The sequence below is a fragment of the Hippopotamus amphibius genome, chromosome 17 (genome assembly GCF_030028045.1).
Source record: "Hippopotamus amphibius kiboko isolate mHipAmp2 chromosome 17, mHipAmp2.hap2, whole genome shotgun sequence".
NCBI classification, from domain to species: Eukaryota; Metazoa; Chordata; class Mammalia; order Artiodactyla; family Hippopotamidae; genus Hippopotamus; species Hippopotamus amphibius.
The window spans coordinates 28,593,648-28,606,438 of record NC_080202.1 but is presented as its reverse complement, the minus strand read 5'-3'; the positions used below and the strand labels follow the sequence as shown (position 1 = coordinate 28,606,438).

At 43.7% G+C, this 12,791-nt stretch overlaps 1 protein-coding gene across 3 annotated transcripts in view; it reads left to right on the top strand.

Moving 5' to 3' along the window:
• LOC130841011 (phosphatidylcholine transfer protein) overlaps positions 1-7,034 on the top strand; it is a 32,631-nt gene extending 25,597 nt beyond the window's left edge. For 2 of the 3 annotated variants that reach the window (XM_057717159.1, XM_057717160.1), the window contains exons 3-6: positions 551-630; positions 3,580-3,751; positions 4,616-4,683; positions 5,810-7,034. In XM_057717159.1, coding sequence (XP_057573142.1) covers positions 551-630; positions 3,580-3,751; positions 4,616-4,683; positions 5,810-5,875 — 386 coding nt within the window. In that variant the 3' untranslated portion in view covers positions 5,876-7,034. The remainder of the gene's footprint in view (positions 1-550; positions 631-3,579; positions 3,752-4,615; positions 4,684-5,809) is intronic. The other variant, XM_057717161.1, reaches the window with a different exon arrangement.
• Positions 7,035-12,791: the final 5,757 nt, after the last annotated feature.

Below are 12,791 nucleotides of genomic sequence, written 5' to 3'. Positions count from 1 at the left end.
GCTGTGATATAAAGCAACATGGGAGAGAGGCAAGACATTTAGGGTTAGCACAGTTAAGCCACTTTCTAGCTATTTAGGAAGGACACTGTCCTCTCTGGAATCTTTGTTTCCTAACTGAACACACTAGATTGGGTGGCTCAGTCCCAGGACACCCATGATATATCAAGAAGTCTAAAGAGGGGATTAAAGTCACAACAGTAAAACTATTGGTACTCTAGTGACATCTGGTGGTTACCCTGATTTTTAAACTTGAAAATTTATTATTTAATGCCTAATTTTGTTTCACTGCATTTTATTTGAGAGTGTTGTTTGTGCTATATGATGACCAACTTTTGTTGGGTTCTTTTATTTTTACTGTGTTTTTATATCTACTGGACTCTGCCCCTGGGCAACAAGCTTTTAGTGGTAATGAATCTTCTGACTTTTTCTAGAATTCTGTGCCTTATGAGTTAGTGGTTTATCATCCCCGCAGGGTCATCATATCAAAGCTTCTTGTCAATAGAAGCCATAGAGGCTTCCAGATGCAATAACTTCTTTTGTTTTTTTTCAGAACTCTATGAAAAAGAATGCAATGGAGAAGCAGTGGTCTACTGGCAAGTGAAGTACCCTTTTCCCATGTCCAACAGAGATGTATCCTTTCCAAAGGCACACCATTACTCAGATTTGTAAGTGTTTCTGTGCCCCATGACCATCTCCCAGTGGTGGTATGTCCAGCAGGTGTGGACAACACTGTCTGATTCTTTCAGAAGCATCTGCTGAAGCTATTGCTTCTTGTGTGGCTTTTGGAGACCTTAGAGTGTGATTTCCGGGCCTAACCATGTGGAGCATCTGTAATTGTGGTCTCAGGAGGGCCACTCATTCTTTCTTGAAAAGTTTTCCCAGAAATCCTTGTGCCACAGAATTAAGGACCTGAAAACAACTTTTTATACAGAGTATTCAATGAGGAGGAAGTAGGGACCAGAGAGGTAACATGACAGAGGCACACAGACAGGTGGTTAGCAGCCGACTGGGGACTGGAACTCAGGTCCCACATTTCCAGCTCCCTCCACCTCCCTTCCTTCTCGAATATTGGATTTGGAAACTATGTGCGTGTTTTTTTTTCCCTCAGTTTCCCCAATTATGCTATGAAGCAGTTGAATGGATGTGGGGAGTTGTAGCTGTCACTCCAGGATTCTATGAAGCCCCCTTAGGGCCAGCCCAGGAGGGTTTCATGGGCATTTGCTGGGTGGGCAGATGGAGTAGAATATAGGTGAGATTTCGACTCCACTGTCCTTTTCAATCAAAGCAGCTGACTTTTATGGAACACTGAGTTTCCATAAAGGTTCCTTTTAACAAAGGGTCTTGGGGATTAAAAACACATGCTTGCAGACCATTGCACTGAATGGTCACTGGAATATTTTCTAGCTCTAACATTCTGTACGTCTGTTTGTTCCTAAATAATTGTTCTCTCAAAAGAGAGGGGGTGTGGGAATAGTTTGTGGGTGTTGTTTCTGTGTGTGTTATAAGTGTGTGTCTACCCTGGCCCAGCTAAATTATAAACTCCATAAGGGATTATTTTTTGGCACAATTCCCACAGACTGCTAGGTAGTTTGTATGCAGGATGCATATATCTCAGCAAATTGTGGTTACTTAATCCCTTGGATTTTATGTGGTTTTCTCTCCTCCCGCCAACAACTGTGCTGGGTAGGAGCCATCATCCCCGTCAGACGGGGAAGGAAACTAAGGCAAAGAGAAGTTTGGAACTCTGCTCATGGTCTCATCAGGTTCTCACCACTAGTGGGCAGCAGAGGCAGGGGTGGGCCCAGGTCCAGCTGTGTCCAGAGAAGGTGATCTGAACGAGGGCAACCACCCCTCTGACCTCACAGGGACACTGCTGCGGGGGTGTTCTCAAGCGTGGACACTTGGAGCTCCTTGAAGTTTGGTTTCTTGGCTTTCCAGCATCACACAATCCCATAATGAGTTTCTTAGTTTTCGTATATACACCTCTCCTATAAGGACTGTTCAATTTTTGAGGACAACAGTGTAGAGGAAAAGTGTGTTAGATTTAGAGGGAAAGATCCTAGGTTGAGTGTGTGCTCATTTCCTGGTTTGCTCTGTGACCTTCCAAAAGGCCCTTCACTTCTCTGGGCCTCAGTGAGCTGGTGGTTCTCCAGTCATAGACTACGTGCCACACTGGAACTTGCTACCCTGCAAAGAGCTCTGTGAAATTGCAATCAATATATCAAGTTAATTTTTCCTCAGTTGATTGTCAGGTGATTCCTATCACATGAGCTGAGCAAAGTATGGGACAATTTTTGCTGTGAGGAAAAAATAAAAGGCTTGGGAGAGAGGAAGTCCAGAGCTAAAGCAACATCATTCCTTCCCTAAAACATTTAAGAACTGTACTCATCAGTACATAGAGCATGGGGGTGACAGACCATCCTGCAGGGAGCCTGGGGGAGGGGCAGACCACGGTGGGTGCTGTAGAGACTCCAGGCTGCCCTGGGGCTGTGGTCATGGCTGTTGCAGTAAGTGAAATTATATTACACTCAGAGTGATTGGATTATTTTAGGCTTTAATTCCTTCTTCTGGGAAATCTAACATTCTACTATTGGAAAGTCTAATGAACACATTAAAGAGCTGAGCCCTCTGCGGCTAGGAAAGTCTTACCAGGTTTTGGAGCCTGATCTGGGTTCAAATTCAGGTTTCATCACTTCAGCTGGCCCATGGGATCTTTGGCAAGTTTCTTTACTTCTCTGAGCCTCAATTTGGTCATTTGTGAGATGGGGATACTTATGCTGAACTCACAGGGACTTTTTCAGGATCAAATGATGCTGCATGTAAAGCACATGATGTACGTACATGGTGAGGGCTCAGTAAGTGGTGACTCCTATTGTTTCTTAAAATTGAATTATCTTCCCTATAATAGAGCCATAGAAATAGTGGTTGTTCTGTGAGTGTTCATTGAGATGAAATGGCTTTGTGATTCTTGGTGAAGCAGAACCAGCGAGGACATTCTGCCTACTAACTATTCGAGTATTCATGTGTCTTCCTGTGATCTCCAGGTGCCGGTAACCTGGCCTGACCATCCTCTGTGCATAGAGGTCAGTGCTTAGATCTTAAGGGGAGGACAAAAGAAGTGGCCCCATTGTTTACTGAGTGCTTATTCTGCTCCAGTCTGTCTCCAGAGCCCCCACCAATTCTGCCTTCAGGACAATGTTACCCTCTTTTCTTACAGAGGGAAGCCAATCTCAGAAAAGTTGAGTAACCAACCCAGGATCACACAGCTGATAAGTGACCAATCCTCTGAAACCTCATTGCCTTCTTGGAGAACAGAGGAGTGGGTTCCCCACATAACTAAAAGCAGCAGGGAATCATCTGCCAGTGGGTCACCCATGCTCTCCCATGAGAACACCAAGTGGGAGGAGCCATGGTTTTGCAGGGCAGGTAGGCAGACAGGGCAGGACGTGAAGTAACAGTGCGAGGAAGCAGACACCTAGTGGAGGAGCAGAATCATCTCCCTTTGCTTCTGGCATGTGGGTTTTCCTTCTGCTCCTCTGAGATGCTGGCCTTGATGTCATCCCTTGACTGGCGGTGTAGTACGTCTATGTGCGGCAGCGGCGAGAGCTGGACCATGAAGGATGGAAGATCCACGTGATCCTGGCCCAGAGCACCTCCGTGCCGCAGTTTCCAGAGAGGTCTGGCGTGATCCGAGTGGAGCAGTACCAGCAGAGGCTGGCGATCCAGAGCGATGGCAAGAGGGGGAGCAAAGGTAAACAGAGGGCACGTGTTGGCGCCGGGCAGGGCCACCCACGTGAGGCTGTGCTGACTGCGAGTCTCCTAAAATGCAGGGTGCTTGTTCCTGAGGTCAGAGACTGGGGATGGGTGCAGAAGAAACAAGGGAGAATCAATTCTCCCGAAGCTTAGGTAGAATGCACGGTGCATGTTTAAATCTGATCAGTCCATTCTTTACTGACTCTTGCATTGTCCAGATGAAATCAGAGCATCCAAGGGAATTGGAAGATTTAGAAACTCACTTCAGGCTGGTCCTGTCCATGCACATGCTGGCTGGGGGCGGGCAGGAGGGCTAGTGGGACCATCTCTAAAGAGGCAGCTCCTGCTCGGCAAAACCCCAGGGACTCAGGACCTGCCTGCCTTGAGTTCCAGCCTCAGGAGGGAAGCTGGGAGGGGTCCATGCAGCCCCCTGATGGACTGGAATCGCTGTGGCCTTGAGGCTGCAGCAAAATCTGAGCTCAGTTGTGACGTGTGTTAGATCTGCCACCTTACACAGGTCACCCCACTCTTCTGAGTCTCCATTTTATCATTTATAAACTGGGACTTAATTGTATCAACTTCTTATAATTAAGATAATTAATGAGAGAAATAATTAAATGAGAGACTATATCGAAGTCTGGCACTTGCCAGGCATTTAATAAATACCAACAGAATGTGCCTTGCTGTTTTCCAACATGTTTGTATGTAAGCCTCCCGCCTGCAAGGCCGAGGGGCGCGTCCACTTGAATTCCATGTCACCTCCCTCCTTACTTTCTGAGCCTGCATATGAAGGTGGAATGTTTGCAGGGTTTGTTGCTGTATTTTTCCTCCTTCTGAATTGTCCTTTCTTTTCCCTCCCTAGTTTTCATGTATTACTTCGATAACCCAGGTGGCCAAATCCCGTCCTGGCTCATTAACTGGGCTGCTAAGGTGAGATCCCAGGAGGCAGGAGGGGAAGTGTGTTTGACAAATGTTGACTTAGCCCGTGGGGCTGTCAGGCTGAAGAGATGCACTGTCTCAGGTCTCATGAGGCTCTTTTATGAAGCAGCTTGGGTTGAGTGACTATGGTTAGAAATGGGGTTGCCAACAGCCAGCAGAGAGGCTGGGACAAAAGACGAGGAATCTCTAGGGGGGATGCCAGCCTCTTCCTGCTTTGCTCTGAGACCCCTACTAGGATCACAGTAGCCTGCTCCTTGTAGGAACAGTGGTGCCTGTGGACCCTGTATCTGCTTATGCAGGAGTTAGGCTGCCCTGGCCCAGGAGACAGTCAGCCATGTCCAAGCCTGGGGAAGCCTCCAGTTTTTTATGGTTATTTTGTTTTTCTGTAAGGAGAGGGCACCGCAGTGGTACCCAGATCACGAGAGACTGCCTAGGACCTGGAATCATGGTGACCATTCAATGCTTTGTACAGTCCTACTTCCTGTCTGGCGGGCTCACCCATTCCCTGGGAGAGTGAAAAAGCACATAGGCTTTGAGTCAAACACAAAATATTTTGAATCCTGGCCTTGCTTATCTGACTGTGTGATCTAGGGAAGCCATCCGTTTCTTCCCTCTTAAAAGTGGAGATGGATATTCTCACCCTACAGAGGAAGAGTAAATAGAACAATGTTTGGGGAAAGTCTTGAACGATGTTCAACACTAACTAAAGGATGACATATCCTGCCCCCGCCCCTGATCCTTACCGTTGTCTCATTCTGTAAAGCAAGTCTTTTCTCTCTCTTCTTTGGAAGAATCCCACAGCCTAACCCAATCTCATTTTTGGGTTTTCTTTTCCTTTCTAAAAAATGGTGTCTTAGAACTATTTTAGCTTTTTCTTAGCAAAAGCCAAAATATACAACAAGGTCTCACAACAGTGGCCCCTGCCATCCACTCTTACCTGCACCCTGTGTCTTACCTTTTGTCATCACTGTGGCAACATTCTGTGTAAATCTGCTTGTGGGCCCTATTGTCATATTTATTACTCCCAAGGCCATCTTCCTTTACCTTTGCCACATCCTGAAGAATCAGCAGTACTCACTGTGAGGACATAGAAATGACAGTTTCCTTTCCTTTGCAGAATGGTGTTCCTAACTTCTTGAAAGACATGGCAAAAGCCTGTCAGAACTATCACAAGAAAACCTAAGGGAGGGAATTGGGAGCCCCGTGTCCGTGGAATGATGTCTCCAGAAGTGCCACAACCACCGATGCTCAGCCTGCCTTCCACTTTTCCGTCCTCAGAGGCCTGCGTGCTCTCCAGCATGTCATCCCCCAGTGTGTTTGCCTGACACCGGCTTCCTTTCTCACTCTCCCTACCCCAGGACCAGCTAGCTGCCTTCTTCCACTGTTGAATATGGGTCAAATTAGGGAAACCTTTGCTTGTTTCTTTTTGAAAAGGGGAGTGCTCCATAGGAGCACAGTCAATCCATTGTGCCATTCTAGGGGGATCATGGGTGGAGGACTGACAGCACCACCTAAGAGTGACTGAACCTGGCGAGCTGGCTCCCTCCCACATGTGATTTCTTGCAACTCAGGAGGTAATTTCCTGCTGAAGTTGCAGTGCCTTCAGAGCTGACTCTCAGTGCAAGACTGGAAGACTCATGTCCATTTGCCTTATGCTTTGCTGACTTGATTTGCCTGATTTGAGATGCTAATCCACTAAGCCTCTCCCACTCCTCCTTGTGGAGGATTATGAGCTGTTTTGATTTCAAACTATTTTGAAAAACATTGCAGGCCTGACTAAGTATGTAGTGTGATAACAGTTTTTCTTATCATCCATGTCTGGGTTTTTCTCTTTCCCATATGCCACTGGGAAGCCTGTCTGTACCTCACTAGCTCTGCATTTTACTGGACACTGAGGTATCAAGATAGCTCTGGCAGTTAGCAGAAGCCAACCTGCTTTGCACACAGCATTGAAATAAAGTGTCTTTAATATGCAATAAATGTTTGGGGATGTTGAAGGAATAAGAGTTCACAGCCAGGGGAATATTAATTAGTGGTGTGGTTGACTCTACACCTTTTTTCTCAGGAATTCTACCTAAGTTATTTGCCTCTCCCACCATGAGAAGACCTCCCTTTTCCTACTTTCCTCTTGAATTGGAAGGAAACATATTTTGTGGCCAAAGGCACAGCCTTTTAATCTCAGGGAAAATTTTTAATCACTATGTGTGATGGTACCAAACCTTGATTAATGGGCATAAAAATTCAGGATGTAAAGCTCAAAGCAGGGGATTTATTAAAATGGGATAACTCACACTGTATGTTTTCTCTCTGGAAAGGGAAGTGTATTGAATAATAAATACAGAGTGACTTATACTTGTCCTGTCTGCAGTCTCCTTCCTACCTTGTTTCTTCTGTGAGGATGAGTCTGTTAGGTCTTTTTGGTTTGCAGATCACATCCAACCTAACTTATAGTCTTGAGCATAAAAAGGAATTTTAGGCCTATTTACATGCAAGGCTGGGTAAGGGTGGTCTCAAGTAGGGGTTGATATGGGTGCTCAAACTGGCATTAAGAATCAGCTCTGTTCTTTAAGGTTTCTTTGATGTTGGGCTGTGTTTTTTGGCAGGATCACTACTATCAGCAAAAGGTAGGCCTGCATCTTCCCAGCTTCATGATGAGTCAAAAAAAGACAGCATTTTTTTCCAGTAGATCCCGAACCATCCCATGATTCCCTCTAAACCATGTGTCAGTCCCTTCCCTGGTCACTGCAGTCATATGGATAGAATTATGCAAATGAGCAACTCAGAAATGTGTCATTAAAATATCTCTATCAGTAATGTAGCTGGAATTTAATTTTAGGTAAAATAAATCTAAATGTCTCATGTAATAGAGGTCAAGTTGACATTTTATGTATAAAGTCATTGAAGTACAAACACTAGGATTAGAGTCTCTGAGCAGAGAATCCACATGAATGGTGTCATGCAAACTGTATCATTAACAGTGTTTGATAATCTGCTAAGAACACTGAGAATACTAAGAATACTGAGTTTCTAGTAAGGTAGTTAAAAAAAAAGTCACTAAGCTCCCTATAATAAGTAGAGTTAAGACCCGTTGGCATTCATGCTTGCTAATTCAGAGAAGACAGTCCTACACAGTATTGAAATATGAGGTCCCATGGGAAACTGAGAACCCCTGAGCCAAGAGTAAATGCCAGGGGCCCAAAAAAGCGTAGAACTGGCCTTTAGGAGGGGAGCTGGATTCTTCAAGGTCTGTCTCTGTGCTGGGGCTGAAAGTATCACTTGGAATTTGAAAGTTATATGTGTATTGTCATTCCCCTAGCTCTTTGTTTCGCTTATTTTTTCATGTCTGTCTCTCTGAATAGACAAGAAGATCTTTTTGGATAGAAACCCTTCTTTCACTTTGATTTCTGGCACTCAGATGGTAACTAAATGAGTGAATTTAATGATTTGGAGAAGATTGACTAAATTGCACACACTGAGAAGGCAAAACCTATCCAGGTAGAGAAGTTAAACTTGATTACATTAAATGTTAATGTTTAATAATTTAATGCAATCTAAATTATTTCCCCAAGTCATCACTTTAGGGGTTCTAGATTCTTCAGCTTCCCATTGGTCTTTCCATGAGAGCCCCAGGTCCTTTTTTTGTTAAGGGGTGGCTTTGCTGGTGTGGTTATGGGTTATACTTTAATGTTACAGGAATGGTGTAGCCTGGACTGAGTCCAATGGAAATTAGTCAGGATTTCAGGATTTTCATGATGAAAGTAGCACTACTCTCAGTGCTAAATTTTTTCCACAGGCGAATTATTCACACTGCATAACAGTTCAAAGTTAATGACCACCTCGGAACTGAGGAATTCCAGCAGAGGGTCACTTCCTGAAAATGTTCCTATTTCACAGCAAGGGTCCTGACCTGGCTCCCTGGCTGAGATTCCTCACCCAGAATCCCCATCTCTACTGCCTGCCTTTCAATCCTCCTGCTTCCCAACTGGGTTTGAAAGAGAGAGAAAGCAGGAAGAGTCCATTCAGTTCTCATGTTTCTGGTAGCATCACTGAGTCAGCTCAAGAGAATTATCTTTGAAAGCCTTGAGACGTGTGTTCACTTCACAGATATTTCTCAATGGTCTGATGTCCATCTGGCAAGGGGGCAGGTATGGTAGTTCCTGGGATGCGTGAGACAGGCTTGGGGTCCACTCTCAAGGAGCTTATGATCTGTGAAGAAGACACAGTGGACAAGATGTTGAGAGGGTAACGAGTTGTGAGAAAGGGCAAGTAAGGGGAGCTGGAGTCTAAACCTGGGGGCACTAACCAAGCTTGAGAGATCAGGGGAGAACATGTTGGAGTTGGCTTGGATGAAGATTGGAGGAGAAAACTGTTCCACATGGAAGGAACGGTTTCCACAAAACCCCTCAGGCAGGAGAGCCAGTCATGTTGGAGGAAATAGCAAAGGCCAGTAGATCTGAGCAATGAAAGTGGAGGAAGGCATCTCACATGTGGCTGAGGAAGGTGGCCGTCAGGTCATGGGAGATCCTGAGAGCTGTGGCAAGGAATTTGAACTTCATGCCCAGAACACCAGTAAGCTTTGAAGGATTTTAGGCTGAGCAGTGACCAGATAAGACATGTTCATTCCTAACAGCAGTGTATTCCCCTGTGGTTCTCCACCAGCTCTGGTATCTCTCCAGCACCATCATGGGGTTGTTCTCCAAGGTGCTCTATGCCTTGTTATTCTGAGTCATCCCCACTGTCAGGCTGCACACTGAGTAGCCCACACCTAAACAACCTAGTCTCTGAGGTGGAGCATCAGCCTCTGAAGTTTAAGGGGGTGTAAAAGGGGAGCAGGGAACACCCACGGACACAGCCCCCTCCTCTCCTGGCCCACACTGTTGTGAACACACCCTCCAGTGTGACTGCATCGTGCAGCCCTTCAGAACAGAGCCACTGCAGGAGCCAGAAGGGTCAGAGAAAAAGGAAGGACATACAAAATGTAAGCAGGCCTGCCTTCTCCAAAGTTTATTTTTCTATACGCCTCCCCAACTACAAGGAAAAATAGGCATATTTTTCTTGAAAATATAGAAATGCTTTGTTTCGGTTCTCAGAGATTTAGAACCAACATAATGGAAGGACTTCAAAAAAATTTATTTATATCGCTAACCTATTGATATGTATTTTTGTGTGTGTCTGCTTGAACACATATAATAATATGTGCTTCATTGATAGTGGAACAACTAGGTAGCATGTTACGTGAGTGACTTTGCAAGTTCTCTACATGATGCCAGATTCAGTGCTAGGCAGTGGAGTTCATAAATGTGAACAAATTCTTCCCTTAGGAAATGAGCAGACTACAGAGGACATGGAATATGTGCAGAGTTTGTGATAATGAGAGAATGAGATCACCACCTTATGTAAGGAAAATATGTAATATTTTAAGAGCCTGTGGCTAACTGCTCTTAAAAACAAAACAACAGGCTCCAAATGGAGTCACTTATGCTGAGCCAGTCCATCAGGAATTGCCTGATCAGCACTAGTTAACCTGACTGATGATCCCTGCCCCCTCCCACACACAAAAGTAACCTTGCAATAACCAACCTTCTTTTTTCCTAATATAACATCCTTGTTTCTGCTTCCTTCTGCCTACAAAATTCTCTCATTTCGTACATCCCCTTGGAGCTCCTTTCTATCTCCTAGGAGGAATGCTGTCCAATCAAATTGATTTTTGCTTAAACAAGCTCTGAAAAGGTTTTGTATGCCTCAATTGATTTTTTAACAGCTCTGGTGTGAGAAGTGGGAATTTAAGGAGCCCCCGCCCCCCACCGAAGGCCCCAAGAAGCAAAAGCAAGCAGACTTGGGTACCTGTTGAGTCTTTGAACTCTGCTTTTCCTCTGCCTCTCGAGGTGGTGAGGACATCCCTCTAAGATCGTAGCTTTGTAGCTATTCCTTGAGCTTCCAGATTTTATCTGGGCATTTTTTTTTTCCTTGACTTGGTCCAGAAACTGGCCTAAATCAGATTGGGTCTGACTTAGAAACCACACTGGGTCTGGGATTGGACTGGGTCCACCTTACAAACTGGACTGAGTCTAGAGTCAGACTGGGACTGACTTAAGTTGGACTGAGTCAAGTGTAAGACCTCAGGTGAATAAAAATTTTTTTTAGGGCTGGACAAGCAGGCTAAACTTACCAAAGACAATCTTGAATCACAGTGACTATAGTGGAGAACTTTTAACCTAGGTAATCTTATCATTTATTATATGATCTAGAAAAAAGGGGTCTCAACCAAGTACTCATCATAAAGGGTAGAAGGAAAATGATTTTTCCTCCTCTAAAATTTTTGGTGACCAGGATGGAAACTGCTGGGACACCCTACTCACTCCAGAGCCTGCAGACAGGATCCTAGGAAAACTGCAGAAGCCAGCAAAGGTAAGTATTCTTACCAAAGTCAGCTCTCTCATCTCTATCACCATCTGTGGTACCTGGCTAATTGAGGAGGTAAAATTTCACTTTGCCCCTTCCTTTCCAAATTGAGATTGGCAGACAGAAAATATTTATAAGAATTAGATCTTTTTTTTTCTAATTTAAAAAAATTTTTAATTTAATTTAATTTATTTCTTTTACATACAATAAACTGCATATATTTAAAGTGTGCAATTTGATATTTTTTTCTTATTAGTAATATATTTGTGGCAATCCCAATCTCGCAATTCATCCCCCAACCACCCCTCCCCTGCCACCACTTTCCACACTTGGTGTCCATATATTTGTTCTCTACATCTGTGTCTCTATAACAATTAGATCTTTAAACTGTGAATTTGCTTTTGTACAGTACACATTGATTGTAGATCCCTTCTTTCCCAAGGACAGCCATTGCCTTCTTGTTTGTCTACCTTTTGTGCTAAGAACTTGGCTTGGCAATAGCCAGTTTTGGGGGACCCAAAAATTTTAGTTGGGAAGAAATGTGGGTTGTACTCCATGTACGGCAATGTCCTACCCCTGTTTTCTAAGGCTTTCTTTCTTTGGGTTCTCTTTGGGAGTGCCTCTGAATCTTGGGAGGATAATATTTTTTGCACTCTTTGGGAACACCTCTTGTTCTCATGTGGTTGTTCATTACTACTAGGAATATGTACTGTTTGTCCAGCTCAAGCCTGACAAGATATCCAAAAGGAATTATTTTTCAAATTGGAAGCTGATAATAGGTGCCTGATGGGAACTTGTTTTTAGGCCTTCTCCTCTAAGCTAAAATGAAACTTTGCATCAGGAGGGAAAGAAAAACTCTGAAGCCTTTGTGGAAGGCTCCACAGACACACAGCTCTAAATCTAGAACATGGAATCTTTTGATTTCCATCTTAGTTGAAGATCTTTTCCCTGATGTAAAGAAGGGAATTGAGGATAATGTAGTTGAATGAGTAGAGCAGCCTCCATTTCATTCAAGTTGCCGTGCAATACTCTGAGGAATTAAAGATAACTGTACTTGTCTTACAAATCAAGCCTTTATAAGAATAGAAGTGAAGATCTAGAAATAATTCAAAGCCTTTTTTTTCCTTTCTACCAATGCCCACACTTACCCTTTTAATCTCAAGAGGTTTGCAGATGTTGTAAAAGTTTTGGACTTAAGGAACAAAAGTCCTTGGTGCAACTTCCATTCTTTCTTTGTGCCTTTGAGATGTAAATATTCTACATAGACTTCTCTAGGAAGCAAGGAAATTCTTATCAGAAGGATGAAAAAGAAGAGAAATGGCTGTTTTTAAAATTAGGACTATGAAACATCTTAAAAGTCTCTTTTACAAATGTTAGTAAAAAGCTATCTGAGCTGGTAGACTTAGTTTATTCCAGCTACCAGAAACACAACGGACCCAACTGTTCTTTTATAAACTAGTGAGTTTCATATTATCATATCAATTTCATGGCTAAAATTTTTTAATGAAAGCTAGAAGATCTCTGTTTACCTCTGTATTTTTTTGTATATCTGTATGTGTTTGCGATAGTGATTTTTTGTACCTCTGAATGGTATTTCCAAAATTATCTTTTAAAGGCTTTACTTAATTGGCTTAAAGATGAACAAGCATTATACAAATCAAGTATACTCTCAGAAATATAGACTAACCCATATGTTT